At 37.4% G+C, this 24,854-nt stretch overlaps 1 protein-coding gene across 3 annotated transcripts in view; it reads left to right on the top strand.

The window, feature by feature from the left end:
* The window catches only part of tacc2 (transforming, acidic coiled-coil containing protein 2), a 45,639-nt gene that overhangs the window by 10,995 nt on the left and 9,790 nt on the right, over positions 1-24,854 (top strand). For 2 of the 3 annotated variants that reach the window (XM_016276843.1, XM_016276842.1), the window contains exons 3-11: positions 79-546; positions 12,502-12,629; positions 13,463-14,855; positions 16,641-16,701; positions 16,811-17,066; positions 17,537-17,586; positions 17,685-17,794; positions 19,387-19,537; positions 20,168-20,302. In XM_016276843.1, the coding sequence (XP_016132329.1) occupies positions 79-546; positions 12,502-12,629; positions 13,463-14,855; positions 16,641-16,701; positions 16,811-17,066; positions 17,537-17,586; positions 17,685-17,794; positions 19,387-19,537; positions 20,168-20,302 (2,752 nt within the window). The remainder of the gene's footprint in view (positions 1-78; positions 547-12,501; positions 12,630-13,462; positions 14,856-16,640; positions 16,702-16,810; positions 17,067-17,536; positions 17,587-17,684; positions 17,795-19,386; positions 19,538-20,167; positions 20,303-24,854) is intronic. The other variant, XM_016276844.1, reaches the window with a different exon arrangement.

Below are 24,854 nucleotides of genomic sequence, written 5' to 3'. Positions count from 1 at the left end.
ACACTTGCATACAGGCTATAAGGAGTTTTCATTGAGACAAACTGAGCAAAATTTCTTCTTTGTTTATTTTCTCTCTAGACCATTTGAGACCCTCCGTTCTCCTCAGACTGATCTAGAATTCCGAACTCCAACTGAAGAATATTTCCCCCCTGCTCCTGAAGAGAGTTTCCCCCCGGCACCCGAGGAGAGTTTTCCTCCTGCTCCTGAAGAGAGTTTTCCTCCAGCACTTGAGGGGAGTTTCCCTCCTGCTCCTGAGGAGAGTTTCCCTCCTGCACCTGAGGAGAGTTTTCCTCCTGCTCTTGAGGAGAGTTTTCCTCCTGCTCCTGAGGAGAGTTTCCCCCCTGCACCTGAGGAGAGTTTTCCTCCTGCTCCTGAGGAGAGTTTCCCCCCTGCACCTGAGGAGAGTTTTCCTCCTGCTCCTGAGGAGAGTTTCCCCCCTGCACCTGAGGAGAGTTTTCCTCCTGCTCCTGAGGAGAGTTTCCCCCCTGCACCTGAGGAGAGTTTTACCCCTATTACTAAGCAGCCAGAAGAACCACCAGACTGCAGGTGAGACCTCCTTATGCACTTTCATTAAATTATTTACCACTTCCTTTGTTTGTTATTGAGTTAGTTGCTACTTGCCGCAAAGAAATTCCCCTTAATTTAGACTACAGGATGCCAAAGTAGTTGTGTTTAGGTCCAGGGAACGACATAATTGATAGAAGGGTCATGCATTGCATCTGGGGTCGTCACTTTTTTGTGTTTTGTCTGTTTCATTGCTCAAGTGAACCAAATTACTACATTTACATTTATTCATTATTCATTATCCAAAGCGACTTACAATTGGGGAATACATCAAGCGATTCATCTTAAAGAGGCAAACAGATGCAGGAAGTGCTCATAATACCAAGTTTCAGGCATTATTCAAATAAGTAATTACTACATGGTTGTCCAAAATTTTGAACACGTGTTTAGAATGGAGTATTGCAATGTACACTTAGCTTCCGTTTGGAGACTTTCTTATTTGCTCTCGTTTTGTCATTACTCCCCACTCCCTCACTTATCTGCTCTGTTGCAGTAGCCGCAACAGATGAAAGTGGAGCACTTGGTGCTTGTCAGTCAGAGGTTTTAGCCTAGCACCTCATTTAGAAAGACATGCCGGAGCCGGAGAGAAAGAAAGATAAAAGCAAAGAGAGAGTGGTGGACAAAGTGATAGGGAGTGAGAATGAGGGGAAAGAAGAGAGAGAAACTTTGACTGTGTGCATTTGTCCCAGTATCCCTGAACGGCCCACTCTTTGTTGCTTGCCACAGATGTGGACTAAAGGAATTTTGCTGTCAGTATGTGTGTGTGTGTGCACGTGTCTTGCTTAAGCATGTATATGTGTTTGCTATTTGCACCAACGCCCTCACATGAGGTCATACCAAGAGGTCTGTCAGTATGGAACAAAAGCCATAGTTCAGGGCCGATCCAGTTGAGAATATTACTCTGTGTGTGTGTAGATAGATAGATATAGTCAAGAGAGAAAGAGAGAGATACAGAGAAATAAAAGAGAGAGGGAGTGTGAAGTGGCTGCCTGAGGAATTTTGAGTGGCTTACCTAAAAGAAATAGTCGCACACTTTACTTTGGGTACTGATCTCGGGTGAGTTCTGCTAAACCTCCTTTGCTGTTTAAAATTACATGTTTCTTTTTTTGAATTTTACTAACAGTGTCAACTGCTGGAGGATACAGCCTTGTGGATATTTGGAGAGATGTTAATTACAGATGGTTTGTGATGATCTCACTGGATAGATGGGGGGAGGGACAGTAGGAAGACCGGGGGGTGGGGGGGGAGGATGGAAGGAAGTGTGTTGTGACGTCTGTCTCTCATTCTTTCAAATTTGCTAGCTTGCTCACTCTATTTGACACCTGATGATAATGATTTGCTCTGTGTTGACAGAAGGTTAAATTCCGTTATTGTAAGGAATGAAGTAGATTACACAGGACTTTATGGGTGCAGTTAAGATACCTTTGCTCTTGGTAATGTGCGATAAACACCTCTGTAGACAACTTGTGTTGCTGTACTAAACCCGCTTTTAGACATCAACCCATACAATGCTGTGATACATATCGTTTGTGGCATGTGAATTAACTTTATTTTATTTTGGAGATGGTATTTTGAGCTATGTGGCTTTTGAGGCTTTGTATATAAATGAAATAAAGTGCAAAACTATAGCCTGATGGTTTTAGTCAGATGTTTTAGGCTAGCTACCAACTTTCCACATGTACAAGCTAATATTATCTTGTTAAGATAACTGTGCAGATTTTAATAAAAGCCTATAAAATGCCTTAGGTTACCTTTCAGTGAAAACTAGAGAATGTTTATTTTCTGTAGTTATTTAGGAAGTTGCAAGGAAGTTTTACTTGGTCTTGGTGTTAGCGCCTCACCCACAACAGCTGAATGAAAACACAGCAATGTTAAATTTGAGAGCTCATGCTAATTTTTTATAGTGCCAACCACAAAGTTACTAAATAGGTCACATACAACAGGCTTCTGTGTTCCCAGCTTTCACACATTTTATGTAGGGCAGATGAATATGTCATTTCCAAACTATTCCATGTCATTTAGCTAGCTTATTCCACATTTGTTTTTAATTTCAGTCTACTTTATAAATCCACTTGTGATTTTATGAACAAATGAAACTGTGTGGATCCATTGGCTTCTGTGTGGATGTGTGTGTGTGTGTGAGAGAGAGGTGGCTTGGAAACCTTGTGATGCGTGACAAGAGCTAAGCAACAGTTACCATGGCAACAATTATTAGCCATTGCAATTATTTTGTGTTAATGGAACACAATTATGTTAGTGACGCTTTGAAAAGGGACTCTTACTCAAAATGTTTTACAATTTTACATTATAAAACGAGACAGTAGGCCTTAATAATTGAGCCCCTCTGAGCTCAAACCTAACCACACTGTGCTTATCTAATTATGCCTTAAATATTGCTGTCAGTCAGATTGTAGTTAGGACTGTGAAAAGCTGTATGGCGGCTGTGCTAACAGTAGTGACGTTGTTATTTTTATGGCTGCTAAAACTCCAGCTCCCCCCTGCTGCCTTTATTTAGTACAGTCTGTTTGCTATTAAAAACCATGTCTGGACTCATTCACAGCTTGTAAACAATGAACAAATGAAACTGTGTGGATCCATTGGCTTCTGTGTGGATGTGTGTGTGTGTGTGAGAGAGAGGTGGCTTGGAAACCTTGTGATGCGTGACAAGAGCTAAGCAACAGTTACCATGGCAACAATTATTAGCCATTGCAATTATTTTGTGTTAATGGAACACAATTATGTTAGTGACGCTTTGAAAAGGGACTCTTACTCAAAATGTTTTACAATTTTACATTATAAAACAAGACAGTAGGCCTTAATAATTGCTTTTATTATAAAGATAACAGTATGACGCAGCCCCTCTGAGCTCAAACCTAACCACACTGTGCTTATCTAATTATGCCTTAAATATTGCTGTCAGTCTGATTGTAGTTAGGACTGTGAAAAGCTGTATGGCGGCTGTGCTAACAGTAGTGACGTTGTTATTTTTATGGCTGCTAAAACTCCAGCTCCCCCCTGCTGCCTTTATTTAGTACAGTCTGTTTGCTATTAAAAACCATGTCTGGACTCATTCCTATGGACACAGCTGCCCCTGGGAGATTAGATTTTGTGTTTGTGCTCTTCCCATTAACTCTGGTGCATTTTAAACTTTGTTGTGTTCATTAAAGTTGTGGTTTGTGGTTATGTCTAACATGCAATCTCCCACTATCCGGCTAAAGCGAAGGAAGGATAGGATCATAATACTTTGATGCGTGCATAGACCTGATTAGAGGGCAATTCTGCAAACTGTCTACAACTGTTTCTGATGAGATAGAGCAGTGCTATGTACAGTTGTTTAGGCTGTGTGGTGGAGTGAGTTGTATTTTTAGTATGTGACATGAGATGAGGCACACCCCTTGACAGGAGCAGCTGAATGGCTGTCTGCTGTTCTGTCTGCTGGATTAGGTTTTTTCTGTGATGCTGCTCAGCTATTGCCATTTTTCCCTGCCGAGAGTAGAGTAGGTATGGTAGGAATGATATATATCATTATGTGATTTATTTTTGTATCAGACAAGTTTTGTATAAATGTATATATACAACATGTATCTTATGTGGTTCATTAGTGAACAAATCAAAGAACAACTGATTGATTTATAACTCCTAGCAAATATGAATACACTACCATTAAAAAGTTTAGAATTGGTAATTTTTAAAAACTTAAAAAAAAAAAAAAAAAAAGAAGATTATTGTGCTCATTAACACGGCATTTATTTGAGCATGTAAAAAATAAAATACAGTAAAAAGTATTATTATGAAGTATTATTAAAATTGTAAATAACTGTTTCTCTTACAATTAATTATTAAAGTGTAATTTATTCCTCTAAAAGCAAACAGAATTTTCAGCAGTCATTACTCCAGTCTTCAGTATCACATGATTCTTCAGATATCATTGTAATAAGCTGATTTGGTGCTCAATTCATGTAGAAACAGTTGCTTAATATTTTTTGCAGAAACTGATACATTTTGGATTCTTTGATAAATTGAAAGTTCAAAAAAGCAAAATTTATTTGAAATATAAACCTTTTGTATAAATGTTTTGTATAAATTGAATAAATGTCTTTATTGTTACTGTAATAATTTCTTTTCTCCATAAAATTATTAATTTATTTTATAAAAATCATACTGACTCCAAACTTTTGAATGGTAGTCTAGACCTATTTATTTATTTTGCTTAGTTGTGAGAATTGTTGTTTAACAATAATAATAATTAGGGGAATGAAGCCTGTCCCCTCTGCAAACAACTACCAAGGGCATTCCGTCTTTATCATTTCTCTCACACTCTCACATTTTTTTCTCTTTCTTTCTCTTTGGAAGGTTATTTGTATTATGTATGATTTTGTATTCACTACAGTGTATATATAAGTTGCCAGTATTTGAACACAGTACAGTTCCGTTTTTAGGACACGTTTAGGTCAACATTTACACTTTTGTCTTGACAAAATGTAGCCCTATATACCTGTATTTATCATACTGGTGACAAACTGAAGTGTTTTATGGTCTTTTAACTTATCATGTTCATTAGCAAATTAATTAAAAAAAAACAGATTGATAATTCATAGCAAATATGAATATGGCTCCCAGACCAAGAAGAAATAACTAAATATGCTCTCTTTACTCATATGTGACTGTTAGTTCAGCCTAGATACTAAAAGACCATGTTATGAATCTTTTTAAAAAAGCCTGCCTTTGCAATATCTTTCAGTAGCTGCACTGCTTGAAAATTTAATTTTAATTTCCTGCGTCAGAATTTCCAAGTTGTCAGTACACACTATACACTTTCACTCTGCGTGTGACAGCATTGTTGTAAATGCCTTTTATTGTAAAATAATGAGTTGTCGACTAACATAGCTTTTAGCATCTAAAGTTTGGCTTATGCAATCCCCTTTCGAGAATTCTTACATAACAGTACCTGCATAGTTTATGTGGGAGTTTGAACCTCAACTCTAAAAGCTTTGTATTATTAGATTTGTCATTTAGTTCACCTACTGTACAAGTAGCTCATCATGACAAAATGGAATCTGGTGGAAGAAGCTTTTAGCATTGCCTTTTATAAAATATTGCATTCATAATCCAACATTTTAATTTCCTATACAAGCCTTTATTTCTACATAGTTTTTTTTTTTTTTGCCATTCATCAAGAGTTGTCTTTACCTCTGCATAAGCACTGTAATGCACTTGATGCACTTCTATCCTATCTTCATTATTAATATATATATATATATGTATTAGTGCTGTCAAACGATTAATCACATACAAAATAAAAGTTTTTGTTTGCATAATAAGGGTAAAAAAAAATGTGCAAACATTTTTGTGCAACTATTCCTTTAAAATAGCCTATTAACCAATTGTGTGTCTTTGTTTATAAAACACATTCTAACATCGAAGTTATTCTACAGTATTTAATCCTCATCCTATTGGCCACAATGGTTATTTTACTGTTGTAACTGACCTTTGTTCAAAAAAACCTGGAACTTCTTGCTCTAGGCAACACAGCTGGGGATGATGGGAAAGTTTGAACCTGCTCATGAGGTCTGTGCTTTAAGTACAAGTATTGTAGCACCATACAGTGCTGCTCATTCAGCCATGACTAACATAGCTTTTAGCATCTAAAGTTTGGCTTATGCAATCCCCTTTCGAGAATTCTTACATAACAGTACCTGCATAGTTTATGTGGGAGTTTGAACCTCAACTCTAAAAGCTTTGTATTATTAGATTTGTCATTTAGTTCACCTACTGTACAAGTAGCTCATCATGACAAAATGGAATCTGGTGGAAGAAGCTTTTAGCATTGCCTTTTATAAAATATTGCATTCATAATCCAACATTTTAATTTCCTATACAAGCCTTTATTTCTACATAGTTTTTTTTTTTTTGCCATTCATCAAGAGTTGTCTTTACCTCTGCATAAGCACTGTAATGCACTTGATGCACTTCTATCCTATCTTCATTATTAATATATATATATATATGTATTAGTGCTGTCAAACGATTAATCACATACAAAATAAAAGTTTTTGTTTGCATAATATATGTGTGTGTTCTGTGTATGTTTATTATGTGTATATATAAATACACACACATACAGTATATATTTTGAAAATATTTACATGTATTTACATGTCTGTATTTATATTCATATAATTTATATTAGAAATAAATATATTTAATATATAAACATAACATATTTTTCTGAAATATATATATGCATGTGTGTATATTTATATATACATAATAAATATACACAGCACACATACATATATTATGTAAACAAAAACTTTTGTTTTGGATGCGATTAATTGCGATTAATCGTTTGACAGCTCTAATATATATATATATATATATATATATATGTTTACCCATAAAACTGGGTAAAAACAATAAATGTTAATAAATCTTGTTGTCATTATAAGATTTTATAAAATGTTTTCCAAAAAAGTCAGTTATGTTCATTAAGACTGCATTTATTTGATCAGAAATATGATAAAACTGATAAATATTATTAAAATCTGTAACAGCTTTTTAAAAAAATATATATTTTAAAAAGTAATTTTTTCCTCTTATGGCAAAGCTGAATTTTTAGCAGCCATTAATCCAGTCTTCAGTGTCACATGATCCTTCAGAAATCATTCTAATGTGTTCTCTTCGTGCTCAAATAACATTTCATATTATCATTGATAATAATGATAAATAATAATAATAAAATATAAACATTTTTCAGGATTCTTTGATTAATATAAAGTTCTAAATAACGTCATTTATTTTAAACAGTAATCTTTTGTAACATTATAAATGTTTGTACTGTCACTTTTGATCAATTTAATGCGCCCTTGCCAAATAAAAGTATTAATTTCTTAAAAAAAAAAAAACTGACCCCAAACTTTTTAGATAGTAGTACGATATGAATTGAGCTCAGGGAACACACATTCAAATCTGGCTTCTGGGATTTATTTAAAAAAAATACTATTTGGTCTCTATTTTACCCCATAATTGGCTGTTTCTTTTCCATTTTTCATATCAGTTTAATGGCAAAATATCTAAATGAAACGTATTCCAATGTGAACAATATCTGTATCATCATTACACTGTAATGTTTCTCAGTCTTTTAATGAAAAGCTCTATATTTATATTCCCCTTACCCACTTCAGAATACTGATGCCATATCATGAGCACTGACGTTCAGATCTACTGGGAAACATCTAGACTGCAGGAGATTTGATGCACTGCTAAGCATTCAACTCTGAAGGCTGTAATCATGTGACCTGCACTTTCTTTCAACTTTTCAACTGTTTGACTTGCACATACATATTTGGGCATGTAGCCTACTATTGGCCAACCACCACTTCTGTGACTTCCAGGTTATCTGGAGATGCTATTGTGCTGTGAGTACCATTCTGGTATTCATGCAGTATCATGACATGTTACAATAGGGCTGACATAGGGGCATCCAGCGATCATGTGTCCTTTTGTTCCAATGGTATTCTCACTGTGTGATGTCACCATGAGTCCATAAGACATCCACTATCTCTTTTGACAACCTAGTGATAAAAAGATCAACATGTGGTGAATCAGCTTTGAGATGTCCGGTTTGGTGATGCATATGACCAGCTATACTCTCTCCTTGTCTTCCATCACTCCTTAAAGCATCTGAGACTATTAAATAAGCTCAGTGCTGCAGAAGATCTAGCCCACATAAAATATTGAGAGTATGCCTGAATTATTTGATAGTTCTGGTGGTGAAAGCTGGAATATTGCTGCATCCCTCCAGAGAGGAAGCAGTTCTTTGCTGAGGAACCTTGGTCCTGTTTATATGCACCGTTTTGTGGTACTGCAAGATTTCTGACTTGAAATGTTATTATTACTAATTAACTTATTATATAGTTAGCATGATGTTTGCATCACATCTTATGTGGAACTGAATCATTGATTATCAAGATTGGGAAAGTTCATTGCACACTGAGATTAACTTCAATTTGAGCTGCCTGGAATTATGCCTCTATATCTCTGTGATTTAACTGTTTAATCAGTTTATATAGAGATGAATAAAGTGTTGAATATATTCTAGGTATAAAGCTGCCAAAAGGAATGATTACCTCATAAAACACTGTGATAGCCATTGGTAATTTTGAGATATGTGTATATTCTTTCCTGATTTTGGATGAAAAAATTGATTCAAGTTTACTTTAGGTAAACTTCAAGTTAACTTCTAATTTAGGATTGGAAACTGGGCCTATGTTTGAAAAAGAATATTAGCATAATATTTACAATTGCCATAGTATAACATGCACACACCAGTTGGCCGTATGCTAGAATTCCAGTTGGAGCACAGCTTTTGTCTCCCTCTACTGGTCAATCTCTGCCATTACTTCAATCTCTAGAACACACTGTACCCTCTGGCATAAAAAATCACAACTATTTATTTATTTATTTATTTTTTTTACCAAGAGGCTTTTTTCTTAAGCCCATTTCAAGTTCAGTTATGCTTACAATTAGAATTTTAGAAGATGCACATAATATGATCTGCTGGAGTATTGTGTTCGTGATATGTTAACACCATTATTAGCAGATGTGATTATAGATCTGTTTCTTAATCACTCTCCTCTCTGACAGACTATTAGCTGTCCTTTCGGTTCAGGTTATCTTTGTTTGAACAGCATTGTGGGTTGTCACGCTCACAGCAGTGTCTGTGGCTGGAACCCAGCAGTGCTGTTCTGTGCCAGACAAGCCTGGCTGTCTCCATGCAGACAAATTCACCTAAAAAATCCCTCATGTCTTCTGTCTCCTTTAGCTTTTCACATTATGTTACAACTCATTTATTGCAGATGTTTACTTGTTTACTAGATATTTTGCATCTGCAGATTCTTATACTGATTATTTCATTTACTGTATTTTAAAATTACAGCTGGAATTTGCAATTACCCCTGTCTCAGTAGCATTAATAAAAAACGTTCAATAAGATAAAATTAACAGAGATGCATTATATATATTTTTTCCACTATCTAGAGGAGAGTTTCAAATATAAAAGACTAGGATGTGGAAAACCCATTCTTAGTTTTTTAAAACCCCCGAGAGAAACATCAGCGTTCCACCTAATTTCCTCTGCAGACTTTTCAGAAATAAATCAGCATTTTATTTTCCCATACCACAAAATAAATGGGTTTTTATATGTGATAATAGACTTCCTGTGCATATGTGGATCTATGTGAAAGAGAAGGAAATATGAGGCTTCGGTCAGGACTTTGTGCATGTTGCCAGTGTGTGCGTTGTCTAGCACATGGGAACATATGTCTAGAGAGCACTGTCACCATGGCAACAGTGTACTTGCCAGATATGTGAAAACATCATTGTATGGGCTGAAACGCTCGTCAACTGATAATTATCTCACCCAATGCCATTAACACACTGAAAGCTGTAAAATTAGACTGGAAGTCTTTTGAAATTCACTCCTTGCCATCTGTATATATCGCAGCACTTGTAAGAAGCATACTGTTTGTATTGCTCTAATTCTCTACCTGCATCAAATTAGATCATTGTATCCCAATGATTTTGGGTTTTACCTTTACTTATTGATTATTGTAACCTCTCATTCATTCATTCCCAGTATATCCACTTACACCTTTAATGAAAAGCCATTGTTACTAATTTCTCATAGAGTAGTTGATGCAGTGCAGAGGGGCTTTTGCCACTTAGCGTGCATTTAAGTATTTTAAATAAAATTATACAATCAGCAAGCATGTATGAGCTTTGTATGTGTTTGTCAGGAAACATATTGAGTACTTCCTTCCATTCATTCTGCTGAGGTTAGCAGTGCAATGAAGAGAAAATCTCTTATTTTGCTAATAAACTGCTGGGTATTTCATGTCAGTTGTCACATTAGCAGGCATATGTCATTTTTGGCATCGGTTTATATTTCATACACTGTAGGTACAGTATTTCAATTAATTAACTGTTGATTGACTGTAAACATTTGACTTAGCACCATTGGAAGACCACTACCATTTTGACATGCTGACAAATGTGACTCATGTTTGAAAGTGTACACTATTCAGATACAGAATCATACGATACAATACGATACAAATTTATTGTCAGACAAAGTCTGAAATTTGTCTTGTGTTACAGCAGGTTCACTCACATTTACTTTTATCATGTAGACAAAAGACAGACAGGACCCTTAGAAAAACATTTTCAAAGCTACGGTAAAAAATAAATTTTTGTGTAAACTTTAAACTTTATTAGAATAAAGTAAGAGTACTTTAATCAAATTTGATTCATTCATTTCTATGGAAGACACCAGCAGGCTGGTTTATGCTGATTTGCTCCTGGCCTAGATTGTGTTGCTGGTTAAGATGCCTGGTTAGCATCCCATGCTGAGGACTAGCATCCAAAACACATGCAGGTTTTTTTAGCAGGGAATGGGTGTGTTCACTGCACTGAAAGCATCAGTACATTCATCAGAGTTTGATGCAGCAAAACTGAGCATATGACTCCAGCCAAGTCCTTGCTGTAGATACTAATAGTGAAAACATGAGTTCAAACGAAGAAAGCCAAGATGGAATTACCATAAAAATCCTGTTTTGTTCTATACTAGCAATACGGCTGGGTAGTTCAGCTCAGATGGAGAGAAATAAATAAATAAGATAGAGGAATAATGGAAAAAAAACATTGATTATATATATAAAAACAGATTTTCTTTACATTACAGCAGCCCGAGTGGGAAGTCTACTTCTGTCCTCACTGTGGGGGAGGGAAATGTGCCTGAGGATATGTTAAAGGGAGAGAGAGAGAGAGCCAAGCAGTGAGTCTGCAAGTGGCGAGTATCTGCAATGGGTTTCATTTGGATAAAGCCCACCTTCAGCGATAGATCGAAGAGAGAGAGAGCGTACAATATTGAAAAAGAGGGAGGGATGGAGAGAAGGGGACGTAGCATACAAAGGGACAGAATCAAAGCTTCAGATTTCAGGAATTGCCATTGGGAATAGGGAAAAGGTGTATGAGTGACCGTGAGGCTGTGATCAGTGGCAGAAATGGCAGTGAGCGCGTGGCAGGCTCTGTCTCCGCTGCAGTGGGCTCGCTGGGGCTGGGACACACTGCTGGGAGGGACATCTGGAGAGGATGGGGCAGACCCAGCCCTAGGGCTCCTCCGGCGCCTCAGCTGGACCTCCAGGCATGATTACATGATCCAAGGCAGGCAGAGGTGAGCGTGGGATAACAGCAGAGAAAGGACAGGGACTAATGCAGTGAGACTGGGTGGGGGTCTGCACATCTGTCTGAGGCTGCGCCTTTGTTGCTGTATTTGAACTGGTGCTGTATGTTCGCCTGCGCTATCACATATTGTGTCAGATTTGTGTATGACAGTATATGCTGATGCCAAGACTGAAAAACGTTCACAAACCTTGTATGTTTTGTTGTATTGACTTAAAAAGCAAAATGGGCATCATCAGTCTTGACTGAAATGACAAATGTGTTAATGTGTGAAAATAGCACGGCCACTGTGATACTCAGTAGTTAAAAAAATAGACTCCATGGCTGAGCATAATATGTGTTTGAGCTAGCTGCAGGTTCAGCGCTTTAATTTCCATCTGTAACAATCCTCCAGGGCCTACTAGGCTGATGCAGGCATTTGTTTATAAGGTCTGGCACACGATGAATGATTGTTTAATATACTTAAGGTGTATCTGAATTTATTTGATCCTGTAGTGTAAATATGAGCTGTGATGTGTTGCCTCATAAATGGATGTGTTGCCTCATAAATGGATGTTGTATCAGCGCTGGATTTGATATGCAGCTTGGTTGTATGGAAACAAAACAGACTTGATGTTTATACTTCAATGAGATTATTAAATCAACTCTTAATTCAATATATTCAGACCTTCTTCTGTCTCACTGTTTCTTCTGCAGGAGTTCAGACTCAGATGGAGCGTTCGAAACCCCTGAGTCCACCACCCCTGTGAAGTCTGCTTCCCCACCAGTGCCCCCAACAGAGCCCCCCTGCACCAACTCAGAGGCATTGTCCCAAGAACACACAGGTACGTTTAGATCTCCATTCCATCGCAATTCACACACAGATGGCCTTATGTGGAGTCAAATTGTTTTATTTATCATTTGAATAGCTTCAGGAGGGTTTACTGGACTTTGAAATGCTTAAGAATACAGGACATTGACAAATAGTGACACTGTGTCTTGTTTTGAGCAAATTTTGTAATATTTAATATAAAGTAAAAAATGGACCGTATATTAAATGACAATAAATAGTAAGTGCATGCTATAGCAGATAGCATAGAGCAACAGTAAACACTAAACCTGAAAACAGAATTTACTATTAACTATTTTTAACTCTGAAACCCAATAAATGTTATGGAAAACTAAATAGCTATATCTAGTTATTTAGTATCAAAGTATCTATGTTATATGCCTATGGTATATGCAAAGGTTAAATGTCAGTTTGTGCTTCTAGGTCTAGGTTGAGGTCTTATTAAAATCTTTATTCAATAGTTTTGTTTCTCCTCATGTATTTTTTTAACCAGTATTCTTGTTAGAAAAAAAACAAACAAGAAAGGGCTGCCTTTTCACTTCCATTATTCTCAGACAGGAGTACTGTGGTCTTTGTTATCAAACACTGCACTTGTACTCCCTCTAGTGGATATACATATTGCTACTGATTTTTTTTCAAGAAAGATCTAGAAATAAATCAAAACTAACACAGGATACTAGTACTTTTTGCACTCTTTCCTTCTTCAGTTCTTCAGTTGTTATTTATATAAAATAATATCAATGCATCTGTGAGTACTATCCTGTGATCTGCTTGAAAGCATGATTTGTTTTCAAATGCATAGTAACATGCTATTCTCTATCTTCACAGCTTCCACTGCTGACATCTCTGCCAGCGAAGCTCAAGACCCAAATCAGCTTCAGTCTCCCAGTCGCTCTCAATCTACAGTCTTTGATGAGGACAAACCAATAGCTGCTAGTGGCACCTACAACCTAGAATACGTAATTGCTGATGCCCCCGGACCATCAAGTCGAGCGCCTCTCACCCGCTCTCTAAGCCTACAGTCTGGTGAGTTAGAGAGCCCAGGAGACAAATCCTCGGGAGGAACCTCTGACAAACCCATTCACCCACGAGCAGAGTCTTTCAGCATAGGAACAGAAAGTGCTCCGGAAACTCTTCGTAAAGTGAAGAAGCCACGTCCAGGTTCCCTAAAGAAGAAACCTCTTTCCCGGCAGAACTCAAACCCAGACCATACCTCTCCCAAAACAGTCTCCTCTAATAGCACACCAGAGGAGAAAAAGAGAGGTAAACCACAGCCTGAAAGCCCCTTGCAAAATCAAGAGAGGCCTAGCTCCTCTCCAAGCCCTAGTCCTGCTGGTACCCTACGGAGGAATAGGATAAAGTCTCAAGTTGAAAGTCCTCCACCTTTGGTTGAGGAGGTCACTGCCAGCTCAATATCAACTCAACTCCAAGTGGTTCTTCCTGATACAGTACCCGAGGCTCCAACTGTCCCCGACGAGGAGTCTCCTTTCCCTCCCAGTGCCTCCTACAAATGGGATCCGGACAACTTTGAGAATATTGACCCATTCCGTACAGGAGGGAGTAAAGTTGCCAACTCGCCGGTCTTGGGCAGGAAAGCCGACTTTACATCGGTTTCAGACACTCCTGTTGCTGTAGAGGAGCCTCGTGCCTCTTCTCCTGCTAAAGAGCAACCCATCAACATTGAGGAACAGCCAATCACCAAGCGCCAACCAGTCAGACTGGAGTTTGACTATTCAGAGGACAGTGGAGAGGCGCCACGCAATACTCCTCCTCCTAAAAACCTAGGCAAGAAACCAGGGGCCAAGATGCCTATCCGAAAGCCCAAACTGGGGATTAAGAAGGCCCCTCCACCACAGACAGAGCAGCTAGATAATGCACCTGTCCCTGCACTTTCAAATGACATTGATGATATCCCGATCCCCAAGGGGTTATATAACTTTGATCCCAACAAGTGGGATGACCCTAACTTTAATCCATTTTCTTCAAAGACTGGTGTCCCCAACTCTCCTCGCCTGTCTAGAGGATCTTACAACTTTGATCATGGCTCTTTTGATGGCTCAATCGATCCCTTCAACTCATCCAATAAGATGGGAAACTCGCCTCCGAAAGCTGCAACTTTTGACAGATCCAACGACACCGAGAATGACAATGATGACATTGTTGAGTTGGAGGATCACAACCAGAACAAACCTGCCAAAAACAAGAAGAAGCCTCTCAAAACGTAAGTCTGATTTCATTTAATTTTAAAGTACGGTCATCCATTGTAGTGCATGGTTTCTAATTGTTGTACATTATCTTGTGTATATTTCTAAATGGTCAGATGCATGTGTGTATGTAAGTGGGTGTTAGTTCTTGTTTGTCAGCCTCTGTCACATGTCTGTTGATCTCATGTATCACAGGAAGTCCAGCAATGTCTCTTCTCTGTGTTGTTTCTTGTAAGTAGAGAGATGGTGGAAAAATCAGCATCAGTAATAATATAGCTTAACATAAAATGTCACTTTAACATGTTTTAACTCATGAGCTCATTGTCAGTTGTTTTATCATTCTATTTAATACATATGACTGATTTCTCATCACATCATTCCACGTCACCTCCATCTTCCTCGGCTTCACATTTGATATTCTCCAATGAGAATGTGTTGCCATCTAGTGGACCCTCAAACAAGTGCAGTCGATTCAATCATGCAAATGCACACAGGGGTACAAACTTTAGGCAAGAAAACATTGTATGATTTCATTACTATGTGCATGTGATCCAAGTTGAGCTTTGTTGACTATGCTTTTTTCAATGAATCAGACGTGAAGATCGATAGTTTATCTCTAAAATCTCTGAATGAATTCCTAATCCAGACATTTTTATGAGACTCATTTCAGAAATATTACCTCCTTGGGGTGGCCTAGTGGATAATAAACATTGCAGGTTTTATTGCTAGAAAGCAGAAACTGTGACCTGGAATGTTGACAAGGGAATTTTTATTGTGCCTATGAGCAAGACATTATTTTCCCTCTCTAAGACCCTCCTGCACACCCTGATTCATTAATACAGCTATTAAGCAGCAGTTTTAAGTAATATTACTTTCAAACTGGGATTACTTTGTACTGGATCATTTGCTTCCGTGTCAGATTAATCCATTTAGTATATTTTGCTCAGCTGCAAACTTTCCTCTATAGTTCTCACACAATTCAAGGTTTTCAATGTTATTTTTTTCAACACAAATGTCTGTTCAGATTTGACATGAGGAGTAAAGCAGTACTCCTGAAATATTTACATCACACTTAAACTATGAAATGTGCCTACAACAGCAACAGAATAGGATTTGAAATGCTTCTGTTATGTGAGGCATCTGTCACTGAGCAATTTAACAGGGGCTACAGGGATTAAAACAAACTGGGTCAGGGCAGAGACTGTGGAGTATTAAGGATATTTTTGTTTTTATTTTCTAAAGCACAAATCTTTACTGCATAATCACCATAGTTTTGCGAAACATATTTCCAAATAATCTCTAGTATCTGTTGGTCTTAATTTCTTGCCATGGTTCCATTCGTAAAGACTGCATTAGCAAAAAAGTATGTTTACAATAAAAAAAACACATTTGCGCAAGAAAACTACAAACTGAAAAACATACTGTATATTTGATATATCCCACTAATAGAAGCATCAATCATGATGTAAACCCTGAATAATCCATTATATTGCACACTAGTAAGATCTTAACTCATGAGATTTAATCCTTAATAATACGATCCATCATTTACTGTAAGAATTACAATATATTTGCATTGTCAAAAGGTTCTTTAATACCTTTATCAGAACAACAAAACAGGTATGTATTATTTAACTAAAACTTTTATTTATTCAGTAGAACATTATCTGTACAGAATCTGTCAAGAAACTGCTGTGTATTGTAAATATGGTTGGACAAAAAGCATGGTTGGATGTTGTCTTTTGTTCTACATTGATACTTTAAGAAGTAACCACAAATCTCTGTCATGTTTTCTTAAACAGTAACACTTTTAGAGTGAAGAAATCACCAAAGAGGACTCAGATTACTGAGCCATCTGCTCAAGTAAGTTAAGATGTGAGCGTACATTCACCTACACTCACACAGTCACTGCAGATGTTCATTGTGAAGATGATCTGTTTTTCTCCTTCGCTGTCACCTCATATCATAACAGTGTTGTCCTGTGTGCTCTCCACTCTCGCCCTCCACTTCACACACACATAATCACCTGCAGGAGCACTCGCCTGATGCCAATCCCGAGCCTTCACAAGATCACGCCACAGATGAGGAGAAACTGGCTTCCTCCACCAATCAGATATGGACTAGATATGACGTAGAGGTGGAGCTGACCTCTGACCCCCAAGATCTCCCACAGCCGACTGACTTTACAGCTTTTGTCAATGAGAACAGTTTACCAGCACAGAGTGATGGTGAGAGAGTGGGGGAGTCTCTTATTATGTTACTACATTATCTCTAATCACGAGCCTTGATTTTTCTGTCCAAAATAAGAGTAATGGTCCTAAAAATAAAAACGTTTTTTTCCCTGTTGATTTTGGGGTAAAATGGTTTTGTGAGATTCACCCATCAGATAATTTCCCACATTATACAAGTTTGCCTACAACCCCAAATGACCCAAAGCTGACCCGTTTTATTAGCCTTTGACCTTCAGGGAACCATTCGCACCCTAGGGCAGTTTCTGCCTGAAACTAACTGGGTCAGTAGTACAGAGGCAGATGAATTATAGTGCCACTCTCATATTGGTTCTGTCAGTCTGAACCGATGATCAGCATAGAAACAATATTCTTTGAAAGCCTTATATTATTTTGAATTCCTATATAACCTTTATAAAACATTTAACCTGTTATATCTTCTCTCATTTTCTCTATTGTCTTTTCTGCAGTTACAGACTATGAGATTGAATACATGGAAAAGATTGGCTCCTCCGCACCTGTGAGTATCTAAACTTAGGGAAATTTTCTAAAAAAAAAAAACCCTAATTTTAAATTACAGTGCTTTGTTTTTTCTGAATACATGTATGTTTTTTACAGCCTCTCTCGGTGAAGAAACCATCACTTTATCTAAAGCTGGACTCTGTGACAGACAGTCCAACAAAGACTTCCAACATGCAAGATTCAGAGCCCAACTCTCCCTGCACTGGGTAAACGCACACACACACACACATATACATACACATACTGTATAATCATATAATATTATATGTGACATATATCATATATTGCTTAAAAATGCAATGAAATTACTTAATAAGAGTAGTAGTCTGTGTGGAAATATTTTGTGTTTAAACAGGAAGTCTGTCTGTCAGTTAGTACCTGGTGGTAGACAACATAACTGCTCCGTTATGTTGACAAAAAGTCATTTCCGTTTAGTCTGCTATTGAGCAACTGTAAAACCATGAAGATTATATTAAAGGAATATATTTGCTAAAGGTGGATTTTGTACACCAAACTCTCAGAAAAAAAGGTACAAAACTGTCACTGGGGTGGTACCCTTTCAAAAGCTATGATAATGTTATTTTATTTAAAGTATCAATATGTGCCTTTAATGTATTAATATGAATCATTTAGAGGTGAATAAGTAACAAAAATGTGCCTTTTAGCTTCTCTGCGTTAGGGTACCATCCCAGTGACAGCATTGTACCTTTTTTCTGAGAAGGTATCATATAGATTGACTCACTTAGACTGAAAGCCATAAAATTCGATTCTCATTCAATTCAATTCATTTCAAGTTTATTTGTATAATTTAGACGCGTCTTTAATCTAGATTTAAACAGAGAGAGTGTGTCTGAACCCCGAACGTTATCAGGAAGGCTATTCCAGAGTTTGGGAGCCAAATGCGAAAAAGCTCTACCTCCTTTAGTGGACTTTGCTATCCTAGGTAGTGTACTACCAAAAGTCCAGAGTTTTGCGACCTTAAGGAGCATGATGGATTGTAGCGTGGTAGAAGACTAGTTAGGTACACAGGAGCTAACCCATTAAGGGCCTTATAGGTAAGTAATAATATTTTGTAACTGATACGGAACTTAATAGGTAGCCAGTGCAGAGACTAAAATTGGGGTAATATGATCATATTTTCTTGACCTGGTAAGGACTCTAGCCGCTGCATTTTGGGCTACCTGTAGCTTGTTTATTGGAGATGCAGGACAACCAGCTAGCAGTGCATTACAATAGTCCAGTCTAGAGGTCTTGAATGCATGAACTAGCTTTTCTGCATCAGAAACAGGTAACATGTTTCGTAGCTTGGCAATGTTTCTAAGATGGAAGAATGCTGTTTTTGTAACATGGGAAATATGATTTTCAAAAGACAAGTTACTATCTAATATAACACCCAGATTTTTGATTGTAGAGGAAGTAACAGTACATCCGTCTAGTTGCAAATTGTAATCCAAGAGATTCTGTGTACTGTCTTTTGGTCCAATAAGTAATATCTCTGTCTTATCCGAATTTAATAGGATAAAATTATTGGTCATCCAATCTTTTACTTCTTAAACACACTCTATTAGCTTAGATAATTTAGAAGTTTCATCTGGTCTTGTTGAGATATATACTGTAGTTGAGTATCATCAGCATAACAGTGGAAACTAATCCCGTATTTTCTAATAATATTACCATGGGGCATCATGTATATTGAAAATAGCAGAGGACCTAGGACAGTGATTCTCATGGGCTCTTTAAAAATTATTTACTGTACTTTGGTGATGTATTCCAATTGTGTTGATCTGATTCTTCACAGGAGCTTTGAGGAGATGGAGGCTCAGATCTCGCAGGGGAAATCACCTGTGCTGCCACCACGAGGTGCTCGTGACTCCTTGGCCTCAGAAAAAAGCAGAAAGAGAGACAGCCAGTCTCAGAGTCGAACGCAGAGCAATGAGAGAGATGGAGCGGTAAGTGCAAACCAGTCAAACCCCAAAAGTATCAGCACCTTTAAGGGTGTATTTATTTCATTATCTCAGATAATGTGGAGCTCGTACAGTCAAAATACAAGAAAACACCACAAATGTGTGAAGATGGGGTTATTTTTATTTTGTTACTACTAGCACAGCTTATCTGATGCATTTACAATGCTACACATTTTTGTTTCAGTCTTAAAGCGACAGTGCATCCTAAATAAATAAATAAATTCTGTCATTATTTACTCACCCCCATGTTATTTCAAAAACATATGCTGCATATTATTTCAGTTTAACATGAAAGGAGTAATTTTGACCAATGTACTGTACACTCCTCTTTTCTATATAACTGTCTGTTTCCAAATTATAATCATAGTAAATAATGACAGATTTTTTTTTTTTGAGTGAATTCTCCCTTTAAGACAATTATTTTGCTAGGCATGCAGCTTACTCAGGGTCTCCCCATCAGAATCAGTACCGCAGAATGTTTATTCATAAGCTTCATAAATCTATCATAGAAGTGTTATGATGCACTATAGGCTAAATACAAGCTTGCCCTACCTCACTGACACCCAGACACCTCCTACTCCTCTTGTCCCTCTTCTGCTCTCGGTCCCATCGCAGTCCCCCATCCAGGGCCCCATGGATCCCTCAGATCTACCCCTCTTAGACAGACTGTCTGATTCACCTGCACCTCTCAGCTACCTGGAGCCTGATCTGGCAGAGACCAACCCCACTGCCTTCGCTCAAAAACTGCAGGTGTGTAGAGAGAATCCTACCAGCCATCTATCTCTTCTTCCCTGGACCTTTGCAGCTGTGTGTGTGTGTGTGTGTGTGTGTGAGAGAGAGTGTGCGTGTCTTCACAGCTGTGTTTCACTGTGTATTTGTTTGTCCCTCCAGTCTTTCATGTACCTTGTCTGCTTTGTTTTGTCTCTCATTTTCTGTTTGCCCCCTAGAACTGGGGGTCAGGAGATGTTAAAGGAATAATTCAACCAAAAAGGAAAATTCTGTCATATTTATGCATCCTCAAGTTCCTAGAAGCCCTAATTCCTAGAAGTAAAAAGAAACTGGGGCTGGCAAGCTCCGAAATTAGTAAAAAACACTGTAATACTACACTACCATTCAAAAGTTTGGGGTCAGTATAATTAAAAAAAAAGAAATTAATACAATTATTCAGCAATGATGCATTAAATTGATCAAAAGTGATTGACTTTTACATTGTTACAAATGTAGTTTTTAATAAATGCTGTTCTTTTGAACTTTCTATTCATCAAAGAATCCTAAAAGATCATGGTTTCCACAAAAGTATTATGCAGCACAACTGTTTTTAATATTGGTAATAATAAAAATATTTCTCGAAGGATTATGTGACATCCTTCAAGCCATAATAGGAATAAATTAAGTTATATATAATATATATAATAATATTTCTTTTTTTGGTGCTTTTTTTTTAACACAATAAAACAATCCGAACTTGCTTTAAACGATTGACAGTAACAAATCTGACCTAATATAACACTTAACAATGACAGTCAGAGATATGATATAAGTTAATAATATTTCACACAATATACAGTAAGTGTTTTTTACTGAATTTGCGATCAAATAAATGCAGCCTTGGGGAGCACAAGAGACTTCTTTCAAAATTTAAAAAAAAAATCTTAATGACTACAGATTTTTTAACTGTATAGTTTCAAGTCTTCTGAAGTCTTCTGAAATTTGATAAGTCACATGGACTACTTTTATGTTGCTATTATGGTGCTTTTTTTTCTTCTTTAGACATTCTGATATCTCCATTTGTGTTCCACTGAAAGACAGAATTTAAATTTTCGCTTGTTTATCCGTTTAAAAGTAAAAGTAATAAAAATCCTAGGAATGGGTTGATGGATCTCTCCACATACACAACGTTCACAGTAACATGTGTATGAGTGTCTTTACAATAGTCCAGTCTAGAGGTCATGAATGCATGAACTAGCTTTTCTGCATCAGAAACAGGTAACATGTTTCGTAGCTTGGCAATGTTTCTAAGATGGAAGAATGCTGTTTTTGTAACATGGGAAATATGATTTTCAAAAGACAAGTTACTATCTAATATAACACCCAGATTTTTGATTGTAGAGGAAGTAACAGTACATCCGTCTAGTTGCAAATTGTAATCCAAGAGATTCTGTGTACTGTCTTTTGGTCCAATAAGTAATATCTCTGTCTTATCCGAATTTAATAGGATAAAATTATTGGTCATCCAATCTTTTACTTCTTAAACACACTCTATTAGCTTAGATAATTTAGAAGTTTCATCTGGTCTTGTTGAGATATATACTGTAGTTGAGTATCATCAGCATAACAGTGGAAACTAATCCCGTATTTTCTAATAATATTACCATGGGGCATCATGTATATTGAAAATAGCAGAGGACCTAGGACAGTGATTCTCATGGGCTCTTTAAAAATTATTTACTGTACTTTGGTGATGTATTCCAATTGTGTTGATCTGATTCTTCACAGGAGCTTTGAGGAGATGGAGGCTCAGATCTCGCAGGGGAAATCACTTGTGCTGCCACCACATGGTGCTCGTGACTCCATGGCCTCAGAGAAAAGCAGAAAGAGGGACCGTCAATCTCAGAATCGAACGCAGAGCAACGAGAGAGATGGAGCGGTAAGTGTAAACCAGTTAAACACTGAAAGATAGAATCAGCACCTTTAAGAGTGTGTTTATTTCATTAGCTCAGATAACGTAGAGCTCATAGTCAAAATGCAAGAAAACCACCACAAATGTGTGAAGATAGGGTTATTTTTATTTTGTTAATACTAATGATTGCACAGCTTATCTGATGCATTTACAATGCTACACATTTTTGTTTCAGTCTTAAAGCGACAGTGCATCCTAAATAAATAAATAAATTCTGTCATTATTTACTCACCCCCATGTTATTTCAAAAACATATGCTGCATATTATTTCAGTTTAACATGAAAGGAGTAATTTTGACCAATGTACTGTACACTCCTCTTTTCTATATAACTGTCTGTTTCCAAATTATAATCATAGTAAATAATGACAGATTTTTTTTTTTTGAGTGAATTCTCCCTTTAAGACAATTATTTTGCTAGGCATGCAGCTTACTCAGGGTCTCCCCATCAGAATCAGTACCGCAGAATGTTTATTCATAAGCTTCATAAATCTATCATAGAAGTGTTATGATGCACTATAGGCTAAATACAAGCTTGCCCTACCTCACTGACACCCAGACACCTCCTACTCCTCTTGTCCCTCTTCTGCTCTCGGTCCCATCGCAGTCCCCCATCCAGGGCCCCATGGATCCCTCAGATCTACCCCTCTTAGACAGACTGTCTGATTCACCTGCACCTCTCAGCTACCTGGAGCCTGATCTGGCAGAGACCAACCCCACTGCCTTCGCTCAAAAACTGCAGGTGTGTAGAGAGAATCCTACCAGCCATCTATCTCTTCTTCCCTGGACCTTTGCAGCTGTGTGTGTGTGTGTGTGTGTGTGTGTGAGAGAGAGTGCGTGTCTTCACTCAGCTGTGTTTCACTGTGTATTTGTTTGTCCCTCCAGTCTTTCATGTACCTTGTCTGCTTTGTTTTGTCTCTCATTTTCTGTTTGCCCCCTAGAACTGGGGGTCAGGAGATGTTAAAGGAATAATTCAACCAAAAAGGAAAATTCTGTCATATTTATGCATCCTCAAGTTCCTAGAAGCCCTAATTCCTAGAAGTAAAAAGAAACTGGGGCTGGCAAGCTCCGAAATTAGTAAAAAACACTGTAATACTACACTACCATTCAAAAGTTTGGGGTCAGTATAATTAAAAAAAAAGAAATTAATACAATTATTCAGCAATGATGCATTAAATTGATCAAAAGTGATTGACTTTTACATTGTTACAAATGTAGTTTTTAATAAATGCTGTTCTTTTGAACTTTCTATTCATCAAAGAATCCTAAAAGATCATGGTTTCCACAAAAGTATTATGCAGCACAACTGTTTTTAATATTGGTAATAATAAAAATATTTCTCGAAGGATTATGTGACATCCTTCAAGCCATAATAGGAATAAATTAAGTTATATATAATATATATAATAATATTTCTTTTTTTGGTGCTTTTTTTTTAACACAATAAAACAATCCGAACTTGCTTTAAACGATTGACAGTAACAAATCTGACCTAATATAACACTTAACAATGACAGTCAGAGATATGATATAAGTTAATAATATTTCACACAATATACAGTAAGTGTTTTTTACTGAATTTGCGATCAAATAAATGCAGCCTTGGGGAGCACAAGAGACTTCTTTCAAAATTTAAAAAAAAAATCTTAATGACTACAGATTTTTTAACTGTATAGTTTCAAGTCTTCTGAAGTCTTCTGAAATTTGATAAGTCACATGGACTACTTTTATGTTGCTATTATGGTGCTTTTTTTTCTTCTTTAGACATTCTGATATCTCCATTTGTGTTCCACTGAAAGACAGAATTTAAATTTTCGCTTGTTTATCCGTTTAAAAGTAAAAGTAATAAAAATCCTAGGAATGGGTTGATGGATCTCTCCACATACACAACGTTCACAGTAACATGTGTATGAGTGTCTGTTTGTGTGTGTACAGTATTTGTAAGCTTTTTTCCACTCAGGTTTAGTATTTGCGTGAGGCCGATACAACTCTAACCCCTCTTTTCCTCCTTACCCCATCCCCACTTCATGGGTCACTCCCCCTTTCCTCCCCTCAACCCTCCCTTGTGGCCCAGGAGGAACTGGTGCTCGCAGCCCTGAGGATAGAGGCTCTACAGGTAGCCAAAAACATCTCTCAGAGCCCCACTTTGTCCACTGTGCCCCCTCAGGTACTGCGCTGAGCCAGCCCGCACCCGTGTGAGTGTGTGTCCAAGCACGAGTGTGTGAATACCCCCTTCTGAACCGAGCCCCCTGACTGCACCCTTGGGTATGAGTATGAATACCCACCCATAAACTACCTCACCATACTGTGGACGTGACATCTCACCCTGGTTCTTTAACCCGGCTCCTGTCCCCCGATTGGTGCTCCTTTTTTCCCAATCCAACACCCTCTTGAGCAAAAGAGGTGTGTTTTTCCCAGGGCTTTGTGACAATCCTGCATGTTCGCTTGGACAGGAGATCAATAGAAACAAAGGTCAATGTGACTTGGAAATGTACGCTGTATATAGACTCTATATTATTACATCAAATATGAATGGTTTGCAGATTTCATAATTTAAATGCTTATCCTAAACAGAGTGTTTATAGCTGAATTCCTTGTCACATTCATGCTAGTTCCTGATTTC

The sequence above is a fragment of the Sinocyclocheilus grahami genome, unplaced genomic scaffold (assembly GCF_001515645.1).
Source record: "Sinocyclocheilus grahami isolate Dianchi unplaced genomic scaffold, SAMN03320097.WGS_v1.1 scaffold106.1, whole genome shotgun sequence".
Classification (NCBI taxonomy): Eukaryota; Metazoa; Chordata; class Actinopteri; order Cypriniformes; family Cyprinidae; genus Sinocyclocheilus; species Sinocyclocheilus grahami.
The sequence above is the reverse complement of the archived record's forward strand: the minus strand, read 5'-3'. Positions and strand labels throughout refer to the sequence as shown.